General features: G+C 36.4%; 1 protein-coding gene across 3 annotated transcripts in view; it reads left to right on the top strand.

The window, feature by feature from the left end:
- UNKL (unk like zinc finger) overlaps positions 1 to 23253 on the top strand; it is a 128318-nt gene that overhangs the window by 64457 nt on the left and 40608 nt on the right. For 2 of the 3 annotated variants that reach the window (XM_036737684.1, XM_036737685.1), the window contains exons 7-11: positions 328 to 412; positions 5759 to 5916; positions 10751 to 10939; positions 15459 to 15521; positions 21647 to 21824. In XM_036737684.1, coding sequence (XP_036593579.1) covers positions 328 to 412; positions 5759 to 5916; positions 10751 to 10939; positions 15459 to 15521; positions 21647 to 21824 — 673 coding nt within the window. The remainder of the gene's footprint in view (positions 1 to 327; positions 413 to 5758; positions 5917 to 10750; positions 10940 to 15458; positions 15522 to 21646; positions 21825 to 23253) is intronic. The other variant, XM_036737686.1, reaches the window with a different exon arrangement.

The following is a 23253-nucleotide window of genomic DNA, read 5'->3' as shown; positions in this document are numbered from 1 at the left end:
TAATAGAGACCAGGGGTGGGGAACCTTTGGCCTGAAGGCCACATGTGGTCTTCTTTGTCCTTGAGTGAGGCCTTTTGACTAAGTCCAAATTTTACAGAACAAATCTTTTTATTAAGGGGATTTATTCTGTGAAGTTTGGATTCAGTCACAAAAGGCTGCACTTGAGGACCTAGAGGGCCACATGTGGCCTTGAGGCCAAAGGTTCTCCACCCCTGATATATACTATATTTCAATTAAAGACGATTTTTCATAAAATTATTTCTAAGAAATGGTATCTTGTACTTTATTTAGTGAATTGATCAATTGTATTCAATTTTTCTTTCCTAGATCTATAAATCTACAAAGTGCAATGATATGCGACAAACTGGGTACTGCCCTCGGGGTCCATTTTGTGCTTTTGCACATGTTGAAAGTAAGTAAGCAAAAACTAGAATTTTTAATATTAATCAAGATTATTCAGTTTTAGCTCAGTGATTTCAAATGTACCAGTAGTAATACCTCTTCAAAACTTCAGTGAAAAAAATTGTTAATATTAACTTTCCCTTTATTTTAAAAGATGTTTTATCAACTTGTTATTTGAAGAGCAGCTTGGCAAAGCTGATAACTGGCCTTGGCATAAAGAAGAGCTGGGTTAGAGGCCAGTTTCTGACCCATACTGGCTGTGCGACCCCTGACAGCTCACTTAATCTCTCAGTGCCCAATACAGCCCTATCAGACTGTGAATGCAGAACACAGGTGCCTGATTTGTATTAGTGGAAAAAATCTTCTCATCAGAGAGTTATTCTACTTATAAAATCATAAGCCAGTATTTTAAAATTAACTATATATAACTTTTATTTTCTTAGTTCCAAGCTGTTTTGTGGAAATTCTCTTTGCCATTTATTTTCTATAAAGTACATCTCATGGGAGCCATAGCAAAGAAGGTTGTCAAAAATTCATCTCTAGTCGTTGTGAGGAAACACAACATGATACTTGTTCAGATTCAGTCCAGTAACTTGGTTCATTCTGTCAGGCATGTATTGGTCTTAGGGGAGTGAAGCTGTGGCCCAACTTTGTCACATATGTGCGATTCCGGTTGGTTACCACCCCTATATTCTACACTCAAATAGTGGATCAGTCCTAGGATAATCTTTAGACTTAAGTATAATTTCCACAGCAGTATGAGAATGAACTCACTGACACAGCTACTTGGGAATCCTCCAGATCACTACCAGGGCTAATCTGAGTCTCTTTGGTCTGGGTGAGCCCCTTTGATCCATCATCTGCCCTCATTCCTACTGTGCTATCTCCTATTCCCCAGGATGTAGGACTGGGTTTCTGGATAACCTTCACCTTTTCTCTTTTGAATGGTGACCATTATGTGCTGCCTGGATGATTTACTCTATAACCATCTTTTAGCCCTTTGCAGATAATAAAATAAAAAGGACTCCTTAAGCCAATAAATAGATTTCTTCTAACCCCAGGTTGACTCTGATTAAGCTAGAGACAACTTTTGATTCATCTTTTTATGGGGAGGGCTTACCGACAATCTAATAAACATTCACATTCTCAAAGAAGAAAGCTTTTCAGTAATGTTATCACACTTGACACCAGAGTGCAGGAAAATCAATAAATAACAGAAAAGCTACTGAATTTAAGTTTGAGGGATTTTGTCATTTGGGAGTAAAGAATTTCTTATTCCTTATAATTCTGATATTTCAGTATTAGTATTAGTTCGGTAAGAGATCAATATATCTGTAGGGTAGAGTTTGCCAAATAATAAATTTGTAACTTTGAAAATCTCATTTTGTTTGCTGCAGCTGCTAAATTATGATGGTGTTAACATCATGAAACCATAGTAAGCCAGAATGCTTTTATTTATTTTTCTTCTTATTATTATTCTGGTTTGTTTTTTTGAGACTGAATCTGCTTATCTCACTCAGGTTGGAAGTGTAGCAACCCACATATGTGGTTGGCACTATCCAAATACTGATCAGCATGGCACCTGGGCTGGTTCACCCTTGCTTAGGTAGATTGGTGGCTCTCTACTACTGTGGATTCAGTATATTGGTGCTGATCTTAGAGCCGATACCTGATTGGCATTAGCCTTGTTGTGGCATGGAACTCTCCATCTCTAGGTACCTGCCTCAGAAGCAGGGACTGCAGGCGCATGTGTACCACCACCATGTGCTGCCAGCATGCTTTTAGCAAATGTTATAATTAGCTTCCTATTAGCTTAATTATGTGAGACTTTAAATCATCTAATTACCCAGATAAGTAGAAAACATAAATAATTGTACATTATTTTAGTATGTGATGCACACACACTGATGCTAGCACTTGGCCATCTGCTTCTATAGAAATAATGAATAAACTTTTTCCCCCCTCAGATGTTGCCTTTGAAGACAGAGGAGTTTATTAGACCATGCTAGCATAGAAAACAGATTAGTTCCATAGACCAGTGCTAGCATTAAGGTTAGCCATGGCCGTTATGGTGGTAGAAGTTTTCTTCTATTGTTAGTCCTAGTTTTGGAGGAACTGGAATTTTGAAATTTCAAAATCAGATCCAACTAACTCAAATTTCATTGTCCTGTTTTCATCCTAGAAGAAGGTATGCTTATATTTTTAGATATACTGCATGTTGCAGTTAAAGACCTCAAATCTACAGAAATCTTGGATTCTGGTTCTTAAATATTTTTATTACCTTTTTTTAATAGGAAAAAGATAAATATTCTTTTTTTATCTTATAATTAATTTATTTATTTAACATATTTAGTTTTCAGCATTGATTTTAACAAGAGTTTGAATTACAAATTTTCTCCCCGTTTCTACCCTCCCCCCCATTCCAAGATGGCATATATTCTGGTTGCCCTGTTCCCCAGTCAGCCCTCCCCTCTGTCACCCTACTCCCCTCCCATCCCCTTCTCCCTTCCTTTCTTAGGGCAAGATAAATTTCTACACCCCATTGCCTGTGTATCTTATTTTCTAGTTGCATGCAAAAACTTTTTTTGTTGTTGTTTTTGAACATCTGTTTTTAAAACTTTGAGTTCCAAATTCTCTCCCCTCTTCCCTTCCCACCCACCCTCCCTAAGAAGTCAAGCAATTCAGCATAGGCCACATGTGTATCATTATGTATAATCCTTCCACAATACTGTTGTGAAAGACTAACTATATTTTGCTCCTTCCCAACCCATCCCCCTTTATTGAATTTTCTCCCTTGACCCTGTCCCCTTTCGAAAGTATTTGTTTTTGACTACCTCCACCCCCATCAGCCCTCCCCTCCATCATCCCCCCTCTTTTTTTTTATCTTCTTCCTTCTTCTTTCCTGTGGGGTAAGATTCCCAATTGGGTATGTATAGTATTCCCTCCTTAGGCCAAATCTGATGAGAGCAAGGTTCACTCATTCCCCCCTCACCCACCCTCTCCCCTCCTTCCACAGAACTGCTTCCTCGTGCCACCTTTATGGGAGATAATCCACCCCATTCTATGTCTCCTTATCTCCCTCTCTCAGTATGTTCCTCTCTCATCCCTTATTTTGATTTTATTTCTTTTCGATATCTTCCCTTCATCTTCAACTCACCCTGTGTCCGCGCTCTCTCTGTCTCCCTCTCTCCCCCTCCCTCTCTCCCTCCCTCTCTCTATATATACATACATACATATATATATATATACACACACATAGATATATACATACATACACATTCACCCATATATATACATAAACATATATGTATGCATATTCCCTTCAGCTACCCTAATACTGAGGTCTCATGAATCATACACATCGTCTTTCCATGTAGGAATGTCAACAGTTCACCTTTAGTAATTCCCTTGCAATTTCTTTTTCTTGTTCTTTTTGTTGATTACCTTTTCATGCTTCTCTTGATTCTTGTGTTTGAAAGTCAAATTTTCTATTCAGTTCTGGTCTTTCACTGAGAAAGCTTGAAAGTCCTCTATTTTATTGAAAGTCCATCTTTTGCCTTGGAACATGATATTCAGTTTTGCTGGGTAGGTGATTCTAGGTTTTAATCCTAGCTCCATTGACCTCCAGAATATCGTATTCCAAGCCCTTCGATCTCTTAATGTAGAGGCTGCCAGATCTTGGGTTATTCTGATTGTGTTTCCACAATACTCAAATTGTTTCTTTCTGGCTGCTTGCAGTATTTTCTCCTTGATCTGGGAGCTCTGGAATTTGGCGACAGTATTCCTAGGAGTTTTCTTTTTGGGATCTATTTGAGGAGGCGATCAATGGATTCTTTCAATTTCTATTTTGCCCTCTGGCTCTAGAATATCAGGGCAGTTCTCCGTGATAATTTCTTGAAAGATGATATCTAGGCTCTTTTTTTGATCATGGCTTTCAGGTAGTCCAATAATTTTTAAATTATCTCTCCTGGATCTATTTTCCAGGTCAGTGGTTTTTCCAGTGAGATATTTCACATTGTCTTCCATTTTTTCATTCCTTTGGTTCTGTTTTATAATATCTTGATTTCTCATCAAGTCACTAGCTTCCACTTGCTCCAATCTAATTTTTAAGTAGTATTTTCTTCAGTGGTCTTTTGGACCTCCTTTTCCATTTGGCTAATTCTGCCTTTCAAGGCATTCTTCTCTTCATTGACTTTTTGGAGCTCTTTTGCCATTTGAGTCAGTCTGTTTTTTAAGGTGTTGTTTTCTTCAGTGTATTTTTCAGTATTTTTTTGGGTCTCCTTTAGCAAGTCATTGACTTGTTTTTCATGGTTTTCTCGCATCCTTCTCATTTCTCTTCCCAATTTTTCCTCTACTTCTCTAACTTGCTTTTCCAACTCCTTTTTGAGCTCTTCCATGGCCTGGGACCAGTTCATGTTTTTCTTGGAGGCTTTTGTTATAGGCTCTTTGACTTTGTTGACTTCTTCTGGCTGTATGTTTTGGTCTTCTTTGTCACCAAAGAAAGAATGCAAAGTCTGAGACTGAATCTGGGTGTGTTTTCGCTGCCTGGCCATATTCCCAACCAACCAACTTGACCCTTGAGTTTTTCAGTGGGGTATGACTGCTTGTAGACTAGAGAGTTCTATGTTCCACATTTGGGGGGGAGGTGCCGGCTCTGCCACACCAGCACTGCTCCTTCCCCACAAACCCCCAACCCGAACTGGGCTTAGATCTGCAGCAGGCTGTGCACTCCTGCTCTGATCCGCCACTTAATTCCTCCCACAAGGTGGGCCTGGGGCCGGAAGCAACAACAGCTGTAACTGCCCCACCTCCGCTGCCACCGGGGCTGGAAGCCGAACCGGGAACTCCTTCTACTCCCGCAACTTTTCCCACTAACCTTCTCCGCAGTCTTTGGTGTTTGTGGGTTGAGAAGCCTGGTAACTGCTGCAGCTCACTGATTCAGGGCGCTAGGGCCCCCTCCGCCCGGCTCCTGGTCTCTTTGGTCCACGCTGCTCAGGCTGGGCTCTGCTCCACTCCGTTCCTAGCTCCCAGCTCCGTGTGGGATAGACCTCACCCAGAGACCATCCAGGCTGTCCTGGGCTGGAGCCCTGCTTCCCTCTGCTGTTTTGTGGGTTCTGCAGTTCTAGAATTGGTTCAGAGCCATTTTTTATAGGTTTTTGGAGGGACTCGGTATGGAGCTCACGCTAGTCCCTGCTTACCAGCTGCCATCTTGGCTCCGCCCCCCAAGATAAATATTCTTAAGTTATTTATGCTAGTTATTTTTGGTTCCTTATCTGTGGCATTGTTTAGAAAAATGTTGTTCAAATGTTGAGAAGTATTACCTTATTATCTAATTTGTTGATACTTCTTTCAACAGAGGATACCATGAATGTAGTTATGATGCAAAATAGTGGTCAGTCAAAGCCAGGTGCTCACATGTTCTCAGCAGAGAGTATAGGAATCTCAAATGACTGGAACTGCCATGATCCAAACTCCACAAACAACATTACAAATAATAATGGGCAGCCTGGAAATGTGAGTACCTCTAAATGTATTTTCTACAACTGCTGATTTGATCTTTTGTTTTAATGTGTTAAAAGTATAGAACATATATTTATGTATGTGTCTACACATATACATGAATTGGGTGTGCTTGCATACATACAAACATACTTGTATGTATGTGCTATGTGCATGGCTTGGTATGACCCCCAGGAACACATCTTCCTGGTACAAAACATTCTTCTTTAGACTTATCCTAGTCTTTTTTACATGTTTTTGGCCTTGGATTTAGCAGTTTGGCAGCCTCAAAAAACAGATGCTTGGAAGTTTCATTGCACTTCCCTCTTAAGAGGTCATAAGGACCCAAAGGAGTGGCAGAATTGTTGCAACTGGACTGTCTCAGATCTCTGGTCTTGGTTATCAGAAGAGGGAAGAAGTCTTAGGCAGAACTACATGTTGGTACATGATGAAGGAACAGTTTTTTCAGCCTCTAATATCCTCCCCAACCTATTGAGTCTACTCAGTCTTAATTGTTCAATTATCTAATTATCATTATTAGCCAAACTCAGTCTGCTCAGCTCTCTCTCCCTCTCTGTCTCCCCCCCTTCCCCTCTCTACCTCCCCTCCTCCCCTCCTCTCCCTCTTCCCCGCCCCCCACCCTCTTTCTTGGCTCTGCTTTGTAAATCAGCTGGTGGCCAGTTACTTATAGGATAGATACATGTATATATACTGATTGTCAGAGGTAACTGCTTTGTTTTCTTGTGCATATACACTCACAAATGTATATGAGCTGAGAGGGCTAAGTTTGGTTAATAAATGAAATTAGGCAATAGAAATACATGCATATATACAGATACATATATATGATGTGTATGAACAGAACAATCTATCAATTGTTTCAGCTATTGAGTGGAGGATGATGATGGGCACATCCTATCCTCACTGACTAAGAATTCAGAATCCCTATTTTCGGTGCATGCAGGCAGAATTGAAACAGCAGGTATCTAGAAGTTTGTTCTTCAGGTCTTCTCAGGTGTTTCTATGTACCTTACCTAGGTCCTACATGTTTTCAAAGATGATGGATGATGATTGCTATTTTTATTTGGTGGGGAGGAGTGAGAGGAGAGTATAAGAAAAATTTGTGCACGGTGCTTTTCTATATTAATCTAATTTTGATTTTACCTATTTAGGTCTAGTTACACTCACAAATTTCATTTGTGAAAATCAGCTTTAATAATGAATTAAGTTGTTTGTATGTTGGAGGTTAACTTTAAAAAGTGGACAAAAATCCATACCCCAAACAAAATAGTTATCCTCTTTCAACGTGTCATTCTTTTAAAATAACTGTAATAATCATCTATGAAGTGGATGTCAACTGATGTATAGTAAAGGAAAGCTTGCAGTAATATATAGATCATTTCGATTTGGGATGGATCTGGATAGTCTGAAATTCTTTAGGTTTCTCTTTTAGCTTTTTACCTTCACTTCTACTTTGGCTGAAAGCTGTGGGACTTCCCCTCATTCGCCCAATTCAAAGTTCATCATGTCCATATATATCTTTCCCATGCCATCTTTGCCTCTGTCAGCTAAGTTACCCATCTATTGTCTTACCTTCCAGTCTTCAGAATGGTCCCAGTCATTTTGAGATCATTAGGTGGCAGGGTTCAGATATGCAAGATTCCACTATATTTCATCAAGAAAAGATTGTTGACCAGTTAACACATGAATCAACTCAATAAATTAGATTCGACAAATACTTACTAAGTGCTTGATATATGCCAAGGTACTGGGATCGACGTTGAATCTTTTTGATGATAACTTAAATTTTCTAAGGGGAAAATAACTTAGTTTCCAGTGGATTTTCTTAACACTATTGCTAATTGAAAGTAATTTGAAGAACTAAGCACAGTTATGCTACTTGTTAATATAAATACAAATTTCTTTTCAATTTAAAAGCAACCTCTTTTAAAATTAATAAAAAAGAAATTGATTAAAAACATGCTCCATGCTTTTTATCTTCTTCGGCTCAGCTGTATAGTAGATGACACTTGACATGGATTTGATGAGCCTTCTTTATCAGAAAAGAAACATGGGCATTAGCTACTCTCTTTAACAACATAATTAAACTTGAGTATGCTACATGAGTAGTCCAAAAAGATATTAAAATTCAAAAGTTAATAATATTTTATAGTTGTTATATAAAAGAAGGTCTAAACAGTCTTGGTTCCTTTTCCCTCACTTTTGACTTTTTAAATGCTTTTTTTTTAAGGAAGAGTGAAGTTGCTTTAAGATGAGCAAAATCTATCATTGAATTTATTGATTAACTGAAGTTCAGTTAGTCAAAACCTCCAATTAATTTTTTTCCTGTTCTTTGTGAAAAGTAAAGTGGCATGTGAGAGTTTATTTTATCTAGCATTTATCTTAAAAATTAACATCTAATCTGTAGTTAATACAGTTCTTTGTAAACTAGTCTAACCTCCTATATATGCAGTATTACAGTGGATGTTGAGAGTTGTAATCATAATACTTCATTTCTGTTATTAATTTATTTTTACAAATTAGTTATAAACGTCAAGAAACAAGACCAATCTAATGTCTTCAGAATTGTTTACATTTTTAAAAAGAATTGCAGCAGACAAAAATATTTATTAACAACTTTCCAATTGCTTCTTCTCTTCCCCCTTCTACTTTGTCCATTCACTTTTATATTTGTTGATATATTTTTCTTTTTATATTGTTGAAATGAATATATTATATTTTGGTTATTTTTTGCTGAGCATTTTCACCATTTTCTGTATTTCTACATGTTCTGTCTAGTTCACCTGAAATTTTAAGTTATCGTCATAAAGATTCAATTCCTATCACAGTGTCATGATGTATAGCAAACGCTTAATAAATGTTTGTTGAATTTATTAAGTCAGTTGGAAATTCAGTACACTAAATTTGTGTAGCACTTTCATGCTTTTCTCATCTCCAGTCCTTAGACATTGTATGGTCATTTGCCATCAAAGGAACATTCAGTTGGATTTAGTATACCATGGCAGTGACTAAGGCAGTAAGATACAATATTAGGATTGAAAATTTTTTTAAAATGCACGAGTTGGAACAAAAAGTGTGCTCTGCTTGACACTTTCAACCAGAAAATTCAGTAAATTAGAATCTGTTTTTCTTTGTATGCCCATTAATCAGGATTTTATCCACATTTATTTTACTGCTTTAATTTTTAGCTCTATTAAGTGGAAACATAGACTCTCATAGTTAGAAGAGACTGAGGGAATCTATTCTAATTTTCCTTCTACCTCGTGCAAGAATCACTTCAGGAACATTCTTACCTTAATTATTATTAGCATAGTAATACTTAACTGTACTTAAGTAATTGATTTTTTTGGAACCTGACTTTAGAACTTTACACTTGTCCCTTCTACAATTTTATATTATTGCTTTTAGCCCATCTTTTCAACCTAGTGTGCTAATTTTTAATCTTGATTCTGTCACCTGTCATATTAGCTGTCCCTCTCAGCTTTGTTTCACTTTTGTTTCCCATTGTGTCTTCATGCATATAGTTAATAAAAATGTCTAAAAGCCAGGCCCAAGTATAGAGTCCCCACAAGTTGAGGGGGATCCATTAATTAGATCTAGTTTTTCCACTCCTTATAAATTAATGTTACCATACCATCAGCCAGCCCACAAAAGCTCGTAAGAGATTTCAGTTTTCAGTAAGGCACCCCACAGATATGCTGCACCTTTGGCATTCTTATGATCTGTTATTCTGGTAACTACCAAAAAAGACAGTGTGATTAGTTGCCATGAGTTCTTATTGAAGAGATCTTGAAATTTTTACATGAGGCAGATCATGTTAGGGCCTAAAAGGGTAATGAAAACCTAGTTTTGAAGTCTTAAGTTACAGAAAAATAATCTTTGTGCTTAGAATGCTAAATTTCTGTCTGATTTAGAGTTGTGTTACTGTTCTGATGATGCTAGGGTGTTATAACCCTATATTTATAGTATTTAAGGGTCTTAAGTTTTATTTTATCTTTTAAATATCCCATTTTAAAAATTGCATTGAAAATGTAAATGTAGCCTATTCATTTTCTCTCTCTCCCATTTTTTTTCTCATCTCTCAGATAGCAGAGCTCAGACTTCTTACAACTCAAGACAATTTTAAGAACAGAAGTTATCAGTTCACTATTACGTGTTTTGAATAGTCACCCAAAATGCCTATTACAGTCATTACAGTTTCTTTTTTAAAAATGTAATATATGGCCCATGATTATTAGAAATATTTGACTTATACATATTTTAAGCATATGCGCTCTTTAGTTGGGATTACAATACTTCAGATACACACTTCTGAGAAATATTTTCATAGAGAACACGATGTTTTAGAATAGCACTTGTGTTCCTTGTTCTGCCATATTACACATAAAGCACAAGGTATTACATTATTCTGAGGAGGGTTAAGGGAAGAGCAGTAAGTAGCATTTTGAGATGAAAATTTGCATGGTTTAACTTTTTTCTTGAAACTAGTCTTCTTCCTAAGTGATGAAAATATTGACTGAAACTCCCAAAAAGGAATTAATTTGGGTTATGATTCTTATCTATAACCAGACAAAAAACTGAACAGATATTAATTGCATAAGAAAATTAAATTATGTAGTATAAAACAGTTTGGTCCCATTTGTAAGGCAGTTTTTTTGTATGTTGTGAGAACCTTGCCTCTTGAATTCCTGTCTTGTGCATATAAAGCCTAATCTGTGCATGACATTTTTTTTTTTCAATTTAAAATGAGCGCCATGTTTTACAGAACGTTAGTAGAGTGGGGAAGGCCTGGGCAGATACATTATGTGTTTTTTGTATTCTTCCTTAGATCTCCTGTTCCAATAGTCCAACAGTAACATCAAGCTCTGGTAGCAGTAGTTCCTTGTCTCCTATTGGACCCCTTTGTAGGCAAAGATCATTAGCAAATGGTGGTTTATGTTCAGAATCTACCACATCAGGCGTTTCTTCACCAACTTCTAGCTATCCAAAAGCACCAGGTTTTGAACGAGAGGACCAGGTATGTCAATAAAATGAACATTGACAATAAGTAAAGAAGACATGTTTGCTACTTTTAATTTTTTACTATAATAATGGCTTACATTTGATAACTTGCAAAGTAATCAAACTTAATTTCAGTTTGTTGGTGTTCAAGCAAGTCTTGGTGATAGTGATAAAAAGCTTAGCCTTGGGACCATACACAACTTTTCCAAAATAAAAGTTGAAATTTGCTTTTAGAAACAATTTTATATATAAGTACTGAAATGCCCCTCAAATTAATATAGTAAACTCATTTGTATCAGTGATAAACTGGAAAAGATAATGGTATGGGTGAGCATTTGGCCTCAGGTCAGATAACCTCGGTCTTTCTATAGTTTTGAGTTGTGATCCTCTATAATTGGGTCCCTTGGGGCAGCTAGTATGTGCAGTGAGTAGGGCACCAGCCCTAGAGTCAGGAGGACCTGAGTTCAAATCCAGCCTCAGACACTTGACACACTAGCTGTGTGACCTTGGGCAAATCACTTAACCCCGGTTGCCCTGCCCCCCCCCCCCCCAAAAAAAAATAGGGTCCCTGAAAGATACTAGAATTGCATGCTGTCCTTAATAGAAGTCACTCTAGTTATTTCCAAGGTCTGTTTTATGTTTCTGAGCAAAGGATTTGTTACAGTATCCTGAGATTCTTGATCTTTTTTATATTATGGACCCCTTTGGCAAGTCTGACGAAACCTTTAAACCCCCTCTCAGAATAATGTTCTCAAGTGTATAAAATGAAATGCATAGGGTTACAGAGAAAATCAGTTATATTGAAACACAGTTATGAAAATATTTTTTAAGAAAGAAAGGAAAAGTTTATGGACTTTAAGTTAAGAGCCCTTGTACTAAGACTCTTAGTTTTGTTGCACCTTAACATCTTTGTATTGTCTCTCTACTATAGCTATTTACTCGTAACCCATCTATAGTCTTTTCTTCCAATCCTCAGAATGATCTGTCATTTAGAGATTGATATAGGTAGCAGATATTTAAGATTCTACTCTATATCTGCATTCTTCTGCGTAATGTACAATTCACATTTTCCTGTAGTACTACTATTAAGTAAAAAATGTACAGTCTTGAAAACTAGTTAAGGCTACACATATAATAAAAACATAAATTTACTCATTATGCCCCAGTACATGGAATGTTTAGCTTTGGAAAATATTGATTGTGACAGGAGCTGTAAAAGCAGCTGAAAGTTAGTAAATTTCAGTTGACCTTTTTTTGAAGGAGGGAGGGCAGATACTCTGTTATATGGAAAGTTTCATACTTGAATTCCTATTTTTTTTTTCATATTTAAAAGGAGGAGAGAAAAGCAGTAGATATAATATCCACTAAGTAATGCTTTTTGAGACACCTGCATGTCACAGTATATGCAGTGATGACACTTGTTAGAAACAGCTTAGGACTGTCTTCATAGAACTGATGTTAATCAAACACGTACAATCATCTCACCTAAACAGTAACACAACTGTAAACTTTAATTATGAATCCAATGCAGGGTTGCTTCACTGAACACTTAAGAGTATGAGTATTTTTGTAGCTTATTTCAGATTAGTTTATTTACTAATTGTGATTTAGGGCAAATCACACAATACTTTAAAATCTTCAATGCACTTTTAGTTGAGTACACTAATAATCTTTTTCAATCATAGAAGGTAGAATCACTATTTGAATAATTGTAAAAGGTTATTAAGTGTAGCCAACTAAAAGTCCATCGAAGATTATTTAAAGTATTACTTTTTATGACTAAAGGTAATTTGGAAGGTCTATCCTAGCCCCATTCTGTCGGCAAGGTTAAATGTACATTTTCCTACGTCCTCAGTTCTCCAAAGTTGGAGAGATTGGGTGAGGAATTAGGTATAGTACTAATTAGTTACTATTGCTAGCTAGTTAGCCTTGCCTTTGATGGAGTTAAGAAATTTAAATCCAGTGTGCCAATAATAGAAGATGTGGCCAATAGCCATGATATTAAAAGTTGTGAAAATAAGAATAAGAGTCTTTGTAGGTAGTGCCTGAAGAAACATTTTGGTTTAATGGAACCAAAATATCATTTTGGTGATAGAATTATATATCATTTTTGTGGTCATTTTCAGAGGAGAGTAGAAGCAGATTTATAATAGCTACTTACTGTAAGGATGATGTTCTAAATAACATCGAGTCCCAGTCTTTTTGAGATGAGTTCTCCCTGCCATCTTGGAAAAAATTGTAGTTAAAATTGTTTTTCTCACATTCTTGAAAACCTTTGCTACTCAGGAACACTCCAATGAAAATTGGAGTTTTAGAATTTCCATAAAAATTAATTCAGTTTTTAAAGAACCAACACTTTTGCCATGCAATGATAAGATTTAAGGGAATTGAACTTCACGATGGCCCCTTACTTTCTCTTTTGCTTGGTTAATATCAACTTTTCCTGCAGAAAAGAAATTAGGGCATATAGTTTGCTATCAGTTACAAAGATGACCTTCTCTGCTTTTTCTTTAGCTAGGAGATTTTAGGAACGTGTGTGAAAAGAGCATAATTTAGAATACTCTTAGCTATTTTTAGTCACTTAGAATAATCATTAATTAGTTCATAATTTGGCATATGATGGGAGAATCAGCTTAATAGATTTGGCAAAACAACTTTTAGCTGTTCAAATTGGTCGCCATCTTTATTTAAACCTGAATACTAGAAGTCACTGGCACTATTGGACTTTATTTCTGACTATTGTGTAAGTACAACTGCACAAATTGCTGAATCTTTGGAAATCCCATCCTCTCTACCAGCACATTGGTTTTTTTCCCAACTATATGCCTGCCCTACATGAACATGCTGTGTGTGTGCATGTGTGCGCATGTCCCTCAGTGTTTGGTGTGGTGTTTTCAAATCAATTCAGTCAATATATATTTACTATGTGAAAGTTTCAATGCTAGGTGTTAGAGATACAAAGATTAATATTTCACAGACTCTTCCCTTAAGGAACTAATAGTTTTATGAGAAGGAGGAAATTTAAATAACTATGAGGCAAGGGAGAAATAACTTTAACTTGCCATATACATCTGACATTTATATAGACAGATATTAAAGGTATTATCTCCATTTTATAGATGATGAAACAGAGGCTTAGAGATATTCGGTGACATTCCAAGGATCACATAGCTATTAAATATCAGCAGTGAGATTCAAAGAGTCATTGATCTGGAGCTGGAAGGGACTTGAGAGGTCATCTAGGTCAACCTCATTTTACATGTAAGGAAACTTAGACCCTAGAAGTTAAATGACTTGCTCAGGTCACACAAGGTAGGTAGTGTCAGAGTGGGAATCTGCACTCAGATCTCATGACTCCAGCTGCACTTGGTAGTCCCTTCCAGTACTGAGGCGTGACTCATTCCAATTCCAGCACTTAGTTGCTCTTCTCTGCCACCTCTCATACACTGCCTTACAGATTGTCAGCATTTCGTAATGAATGAATAAATGCAAGAAGCTTGAGTAGAGTTACTTCATTGCTCTGTACACAGTGGTCATGAAAGGTTGATGCAGAAATAGATTTAAAAAGCAGGATGTTTTCTCCGTGTTGATGAAGGGAATGAACGATGATGCTAACAAAATTGTTGCTATGGCTATTGAAACATCTTTCAGTGAATTTACTGTGGTGTGCTTGGAGAGGACGTAGATCTTGTTTTACTGCTAAGAACGAGAAGGCCTTACCAAACCCAGTCCACTTCTCCACCTACTCCCATCACAGTCCTGAGTGGATGGAGACAGACAAGGAACATACACTTCTGCATACATCCATTTTGGGAGATGCACAAAAATAACATTAGATAACATGGAGGGACACTAGATGCAAACCAAAACACAACGTAGAATTTAATGGTGTGGCTGCTCATCAGTTACTTTTCATGGTGTTTTTTCTTGTGGGCGGGGAGGAAGGAGAATACAGACCTACTCTTCAAGAGTACCAAACAAGATAAAAAGAGGATGGCAGAATTCTCCTTAAAGTACTGTTTCACTTAAATGTTCATTTTTATGGCAAAATAGTTGGTTCTAGGCATACAGTTGTATGCGTGAACACTATATTTCTATGGACTCTAGTTCTGATGTTGAAGTTTTCCTTTGGAGGAGGAGCAAGATGGTGGCTAGACCTCTACTTGGAGTAATTGCTGACTAGTATGTCTTTTAGAACTCCTCCCTCACTATCTTGTTAAATTTTGCTTCTTTTGAAACTGCTCTCACATAACTTCATAAATATAGGTTGGTCATTCACTTTCTGCTAGCTATCTCTCTAACTTAACTATCCAGCATCATTCTGTGGGGGTTTGTGGTATATATCCATATAACTGTGGAGTAAAAATATTTGAATTTAAGAAGACTGATGCATAGACCTAAATAATTTTCCTGGCTTAGCTGTTTATTATTATTTTATACATTCAAAACTCAACTTGGGTCAGGAGTTGCTGTAAATATATTTGAAGTCAATATCCTTAATTCTCTTTTACAACATAAGTATTTCTGTGTTTCAGGCAAAACAGAGAAATTTGCCTACTGAAAATAACCAGAAAATAAGTGAACAAGACAATAAACAGGTACAGTGAATGAGACCAGTATTTTAAATTTGTTATTTTTGTGAGTAGAGTAAGCTACTTTTATTTTCCTAAAAGCATTGAAGATGCTATAGGTTTTCCTTTATTATTCATCCTGCAACTTTGTAAATACTCCCTCAGTTTGTTGTGTAGTGCTTTTGTTGTTGTAGTCTTCCTACAAGAGTCTTTTTGGTGTTAAGTAGGGCTTTCGTGTTTTTATAAGGTTTGTATGTTGGGGTAGTAAAAACAGGCTTTAAACACAAAGAAAAACATCTCTTTTGAAATGAAACATTCTATAGAAATCTGTCAACTTTCCTAGCCAATCTCAAATGATTGCATATTGTATTATTTCTTTATCTCTGATTACTTCAGCAATGTGCAAACTCTCATAACTTATTTCCTTCTCTCAAGTCAAAGGGACAAAGTATTTTATAAATCATAAGTGAATTTTTTTCAGAATTATTCTGTTCTAAGTTCCATAAACACCCTTTGTCATATTTGTCATTAGTATTCTAGTGTCTTAGTGAACCTCTTTTTCTTAGTATAACTATAAAGAAACGTGTATACTTTAGAATTTCTGTAGTAGGTTCTTGTAGATTCCTTTTGCAGACATTGGCATTTAGAAGCAGTATATTTTCTGCCTCTTGGCTAAGGAGGTCAGTTAATGATTTTGTTTATTATTCTTTGTTATGGAAAAAGCAAAAAGAAAACCAAAACAAAACCAACTCAACCAGCCAGCTATGGAGACTCAGATGTAGCTCCATAGTAGATACCTCAGGTTCTTCCCTCCCTACCTTGCTCCTCATTCTTCCTGTCATCAAACCTATGAGGAAAGCCGCTTAGGACCTTTCCTTTAAACAGATATCAGGAAATTTTTTCTATTCAGGGACATTGACTCAGAAAAAATCAGCAAAGGGGATGTAAGAGAAGAAAACCAGAACTACAAATCAGGTCAGATATGTAGATGTGGGCTTTTTTTTTAGAGATGTATAAAACATTAAAAACTAGTTTTAAAAATTAAGCTCAAGGAGTAGTGGAACTTAAATACAACATATTTAATAATATTTTTCAGGTCTACATATATCCATTGATAGGGCTAGAGGAAGGACAAAAGGGGGGGAAATGAAAAAATATATAAAAGGAGGCGAGATAAAGAAGTAGAGAGAAGTTCTAAAGTGCTTAAATTAGTTTTGTCGAAGCCTGCTTTTCACTTGGGTTGATGATTATGAGGATTATTGCCTAGTTAATTGTTTTTTGGAATGTCAGAAGATTAATCCCTCTTCACAGCTCTGTAGCTGATATTTATCCTTAGATGTTTAGAAGCACTGTTTTGAATGGGCTAATCATAGCAGTGCCTGAGGAAATTTATTTCCTGCTGTACAGTTATAGTGGCCCAAGTACCAGCACACCCCTGGACTGGATGAAACTGAATTGAAGACTGGATCTAGCCTGTGTGAATCAGAAGTTCTCCTTTCCTTTCCTAAGGGAAGAATCACAGGGAACATTAAAGAAAACTAAATTTCTGGTTGGCAGAGACAGAAAGACTTGCTGAATAGCTTTTGATGGTTCGATTGGCCTTCTTTTAGTCCAGCTATTGGAGACTTTCAGCTCATTTTTTCTATCATCTTTTTCCTGCCCTGTAAATATGGATTCTCATATAGCCCTCTATGTGAGATCTTAGGTATTATCAAAATATGGTGATGTCTCCAAGAGCTTATTGGTTCACTTTTAAATCTGCTTTCTGGAAGCCTCAGCCAGATGGCTTTATTTTAGAGGAGGCCTAAGAGGACTTCTCTTCAGTCCCTTCTACTTCTTATGGGTCATTAGATAGTTTGTATACCTGTTACTAAAGGAAAGATTGAGGCCTCTTGGAAGAAATAGCCTTTCTTTTATAGCTGACCCATTAGTAGGTAATAATTGCTTCATTGTAGCCTAGGGTTTTCTGAATAGCTTCCTCCAGAGTGACTTTCTTTTTCGTTCTAGGGCAAGCTAGTTTCAGTTACATTTGTTACAGCTGGGACTGCAAAAAACAGGGTATGAATGATCAAACCCCAGTCATGATAATAAACCATAATTCTGTTGGTAATTAATGTGATGGTTCCTCTGTTCTTCTCCATACTTAAAGTTTGGTTGTGTGACTGCATTGGGACTCAAAAAGACAGATACTCACTGCACTGTTGCCCAAATCTAAGATTCCTTTTCATTTATCCCTGTATTTCCACCTTGGAACTTGTAATGAGCATGCTATACCTTTTAAAAATGGTGAGCTTGCTTAAGTAAAAAAAGAAGTAATGTATTGTTTGGGGCTGCTTTCAGGTTAGTTCTTAACTCTTCTTAATATCTGAAAGGAGGCTCCTTTCTAGTTTGAGACAGTACTGGATGGAATACATTAATCCTTCAATGAGAAAAGTACTCTTTGCACATTCAGGCAGTGCTACTAAATTATTGCTGTGGTCACCTTTTGAGAAGAAATTACTTAGAACATTTATTGTTCAAAGTTTTTGTACCTTTGTTGAATTATCACAAATTTTTCCAGGATTATCTTATTCTTATGTTATCTCTTATTTTTAGAATAAAGTCAATCTCCCCTCCTATTACTTATGAAGAAGCACAAACATAAGTCTGCTGATATTAGAAAAAGGAAGTTTAGCCACATGTCTTAGGGTATTAGACCTGTGTTTCCTTTGGTTAGCATCCATAACTTGTTAAATGCTGAGATGGTCTGGATTTTGTAGAAGTTGATAGGGAAATTCCAAATTTAATTCATTAATAGTGATGTAATAATATATATCTTCCATGAACAAAGGCCTGCACTTGAATACTGTTGGTTACTTACAAGGTAAGGTACCAGTTTAGTGCTTTGGAGAATGGCTTCTCTTTTGCCCAGTAATGCTTGTATGCTTGATGGTGAACTCTCTGGCACTATACCATGCAATCAGAGTCTTTCCACATTTTCTTTATAGATATAGATATAGCAGTATTAGGAAATAGATGATTTATGATTGGAGAGAATGCATCATTGTTTGCTATTGAAGGCGTAATGAATATAATGTTAGAGGGATTTGAAAGACTGTAGCTTGGGCAAGAAAATGCACTTGAAGTCTGCCATATCAAATAGTCTTAATTAATGGAGCTAGACCAGGTAATGGTTGGCTTAGTGAGTCTAAGTTGGCTCGACTTACTAACAGTTATTGGAATTTTTGCCTTTTTTTTCTCACTGGGAGGGATTCCACAATTTCTCTATGGATCATTGGTTAGAAGGGAGATTTGGTATCATTATATTAATTAAATGAGGATGATGGTAAACTTGGGGAAGTCATTAAGAAATGAAATGGGTAATTGAACTTTTATTGAGAATCCGAAATATTAGTTGACCAGGAAAATGTACCTTTGGAAACTTAAAGCTGTAAAATGTGGAGTTTCACTTGTTGATAGATTCCTTTGAAGGAAAGTTAATGAATTGTATCAAATTGGGCAACCTTCCCATTGGTCAATTTCCTGAAAGGTCGCTTCCTACTCTAACTTACATAGTCTTTCTATGCAAGTAATGATTCATTCTAATTCGTAGCTGTTCATACCACTTCTCTACAATTTCGTTCATTTTAATTCTTGGTTAAGCTTGCCCCACACTCTTTTTGGTTGGGGTATGTCCCCTCCTCCACCCCTGCCCTAGTTTGTGTATTCAGTAAACTTAGTGAATACCTGCAATGTGCACAGCTCTCTGCTAGGCACTAAGTGCCCAGTTATTTTTTATTATTTAGTATTATGTGCAGGTTTTAACTTACAGAAATCTCTGACCCAAGAGCAAACATGGGAAGTGACTGCAGGTACTTCCTCCTTACACCTTAAGTCTGCTCTGTATACTGACCCTGAACTTGCAGCTCTCCAGACCTTTGGACCAGCCTTAGTCAAACTCTAATCACTTTGAGTCAGCCTAGGATCAGGGAACACAGTGACTCAGTCAAAGCACATTTTCTCCTTTAGAAGGACAAATAGTATTCATGCATGTAAAATGAGAGGGTTGGACTAGGTAACCTCAAAGACCTCTTACAAATCTGACATTTTAGGATTCTTTGGGCATTGAGAAGATGTTCTGCCTAGTTGTAAAGCCCATAATTAAAGATAATATTTTTAAGGTAAGAAAGTTGTTTCCTAATATTAGCAGTTAGAAAATGGTAATAAGCCTCCAGCAACCTAGTGTTTTGCCCTTGTGAAGAAGTCTTCACAGTGGTGATACTTTCATTTATATGGCCTTCTCCCAGGTTTAAAGTAGAAGCCTTCACTTAGTCATCTTCTTGGAGCAGAATGATAAATAATCAGGAAACAACTGTTGAGCGTTAGTCATTTAACTGAGTAGTAGTTGTAAGTGCTGTGTAGTGAGATCTGTAAATAAAGCTTTCCCAGTTTTTTGCATTTCTTTCTAGAGCATAAGATTTTGGGAAGATAACTTAGTCGTAGTATTAAAATGGTTCTTAATATTCTAAGAGGAATCATATACTTTCTAATTTATATAATGTCTGTTCTAGGTACTTCACATTATGACATGGAATTCTTCATCATGCAGACACACACACACAAACATACACTTGTCACATTTCAGAGTTAGTAAGTTGAAGAGTTGATATATAAGCTATTGTGTCAGGACTAGAATGTCTTATAACTGTCTTTTTAATCCTTCCCATAGATTTTCATGGGACTTGGGTGCTGGAGGCAGGGGGAGGAGTGATGAATTATCTCTCCCCCACCCCACCCTCCACCTGAGTCCTATACATCTCATCATCTGAAAGGATGAGGAAAGGGATGAGATCAGTATTGAGTTTTGGAAAATGTTACTAATTTATCTAGGTGGAATCATTTCATTTAACCCTTCCCATGTTTGATATCATTTTTTTTATTAGCTTAAGCTAATTGTTTTAGATTTCATGGATATTTAGTTTATTTAAAATTACTGTTTGTTTTTTCCTTTCATAGACTGTTAATGATATCAGCGACATTATTACCTTAGAGTACAATTTTGATCAAGTGAATAAATTGAAAGTGACACAGGGAAAGTCACTTCTATTTAAATATTTACAGATAGGGAACCATATGGTAATACACATGTTGTTTTAGAGACAGAAACTGTGTTCTTTGCTTTATAGAGAACTGTTTCTGATTTAATAAAAATCTAGTTCTTTTATAGGCATACATTTTCTAATACTACTTTCCAGAGTAGTACTTTTTTAGTTTTGAGAGTTTCCTGTCTTTTCAGCTGTGTGTGAGAGAAGCTCCATTTTTTAATCCCCATTGTCTTTTAATTGAAATTGTGCTGGTACATACCCATTATTAGGTAGCAAGCTTTGCCTTGACCCTTTCTCACTTATTAAAGATAATTTGAAGTTGTCCAGATTTTCACTTTCCTGAGGTAGTTGAAGAATGAACTTATCTTGATTCCCTTTGGGAAAAGGAGGAAAATAATATAATCATTCTCAGAAGTTATAGATTATTTACAGTATGCTCATATATACACACAACAGAAGTAGCCATCCAAATACAAATTTCTAAGAGGTTGAATAGAACTTTGGATCTTTTTTCTTTTTTTTTTCTTTTTTTGGTCAGGAAGGGATGAAGCTATGATGGGGAGTATTAATATCTTTTGTGTCTTAAGATATATGTAGACAGGCATGCAGGAAAATACTTGAAAGCTTATTCAGTCAATCTTCCCAGCCTGGCTGCCACATCTTTCTTCACCAGCTGAATCCACTGTGTTTGTTTATGCTGGCATGTGCCTGTTTCTTAAAAGTAATTTTCTATGGAAAATCAGATTGTGTCTTATCAAATCTGGAAGGTCACACTTTCTGAATGTATTTGGTAATGCCTTTTAGCAATAAGTAGCTTATGATTTTGGTTGTCATATTTGTCATTATTTAATTGGAAATTTTAAAACATAATTTGGAACAATTGGAAAAGTTAACTTTCCTTAGTCCTTTGGTTTCGAACAGAATACACACAAACACATGAAATCCATAATACATCCAAAATTTGCTTAATTGTCCCACATCCTCTCCCAATTAATTGTATTTAATGTCACTTTAATATTTTTCTGTCAAAAATACATTTGCTTATTTTATTTATATATTTTTAAACAGAACCACCTCAGTGTGTTTGCAGTGGTTAACCCACTTGCTTCAAGTATAACCTCCAGTATAACTTCTAGTCTGGCTTCCAGTATTGGATCAGGTAGTTCATCCCCTACAACTCTATCAGCTATCAATGCCAAAGCTCTCCCGTTCTACCCTCCGAGTAATACAGTTGAATCAGTAATAGGTAAGTCTAAGTGTTTCCTCTTTTTTTTTCTTTTTGCATTTATGTTACAGCTTTTCAGGATTATTCTCTTGATAAATATTCTGGAAATGCTCACTGAAAAATAATTTGCATTTTTTTACATCTGTCGATTTTAATCACATGCAGTTAAAAGCAGTACCTGGCTTAACCTCACCATAAGGTTTAAAAATGTATTTCTATCACCATTTAGTCCTTTTTAAGTCTTCCCTCTAATATAATCCCCTCCTAACTATTAGGGCCATATTAGACAATAGATGAGAAAACTCATAACTGCTAAGTTTATGTGATTTTAGTGTAGTTCATTTGTGATCACAAATCTTAAGAGCATCAAACTGACCTGTATAAGAGCAGCTGAACGTGATTTCTTTGGCCTGATGGAGAGGGATTCATTGTGTAGTAAGGAGTATTTTGTCATTTCCAGACCTGTCAAGTTCTCTGGTCCCAGACTTTCACTGGGGTAGGGAAGGATGGTGGTAGGATAGGAAAAGAGGTGAGAGTGGCTGAACCTCATATTAAATTCCAGGAGTTAACCTGACAGAGAGAGACTGGCCTTGTTGCTCCCCTGGCCAGGTTCTGCTTGTCCGTGGTGAAACCAATGTTCAGCTTGTCTCCATCCTCTTTAACTTGTCCTTAGCGTTTTCTTGCCCGAGATTTGAAAAATAGAATCATCACCCTGCATCTCTATGAATAGGTCTACCAGTAGAACTGAGCCTGGTGGCAGGTGGGTTTTGTTTTTGTTTGTCTTTTACAAGGAAGAAACTGTTGTTCAGACATTTACTGTCAACAGGAGAGTTGAAAGTTGAACTTTTTCATACCTTGGAGATGGGGAAACTGAACAGTTCTATCCAGTAATAGTATGCTCTCGTATTTGCACACACTTTACAATTTAAAGAACCTTTCAGCTCAATACAGTCCTGATAACAGTTTGGTATTGCCTTGATTTTTACAAAGGAGGAAACTGAACATCAGAGAAATCAGGTGATTTGCCCAGTAAGTGGCAGAGCCAGAATTAGGACCAAGTTCTCTTTGATCCCAGCTTAGTTATTTCCACTCTAAAGTTTTATTTCCCTACTTAAACCAATCTGTCTAGATTAGGAGATGTCTTGGTGAACCATTAATTCAACTAACACATTTTTAGGTACCTACACTGTGCAAGGCATTGTTCTGGTTGCTAGAAGTGCAAAGATAGTTAAGACAAAATAGTTGTACTATTTCCTAGAGTATTCAGATTGGTTTAAAATGGCCTTGAAAATATAGAATAATCACTAGCTCGTAGAAATTTTCATAAACTTTTCCCTTCTGAAGTATGCAGATAATAGACTATTTTAAGATAACCCTTTTGTTGAATATATTTTACCTGCTGTGGATCAGTGACTTTGAAAGACTAATTGAAAATCAATTGAATGTCAGA

The sequence above is a fragment of the Trichosurus vulpecula genome, chromosome 9, assembly GCF_011100635.1.
Source record: "Trichosurus vulpecula isolate mTriVul1 chromosome 9, mTriVul1.pri, whole genome shotgun sequence".
Classification (NCBI taxonomy): Eukaryota; Metazoa; Chordata; class Mammalia; order Diprotodontia; family Phalangeridae; genus Trichosurus; species Trichosurus vulpecula.
The sequence above is the reverse complement of the archived record's forward strand: the minus strand, read 5'-3'. Positions and strand labels throughout refer to the sequence as shown.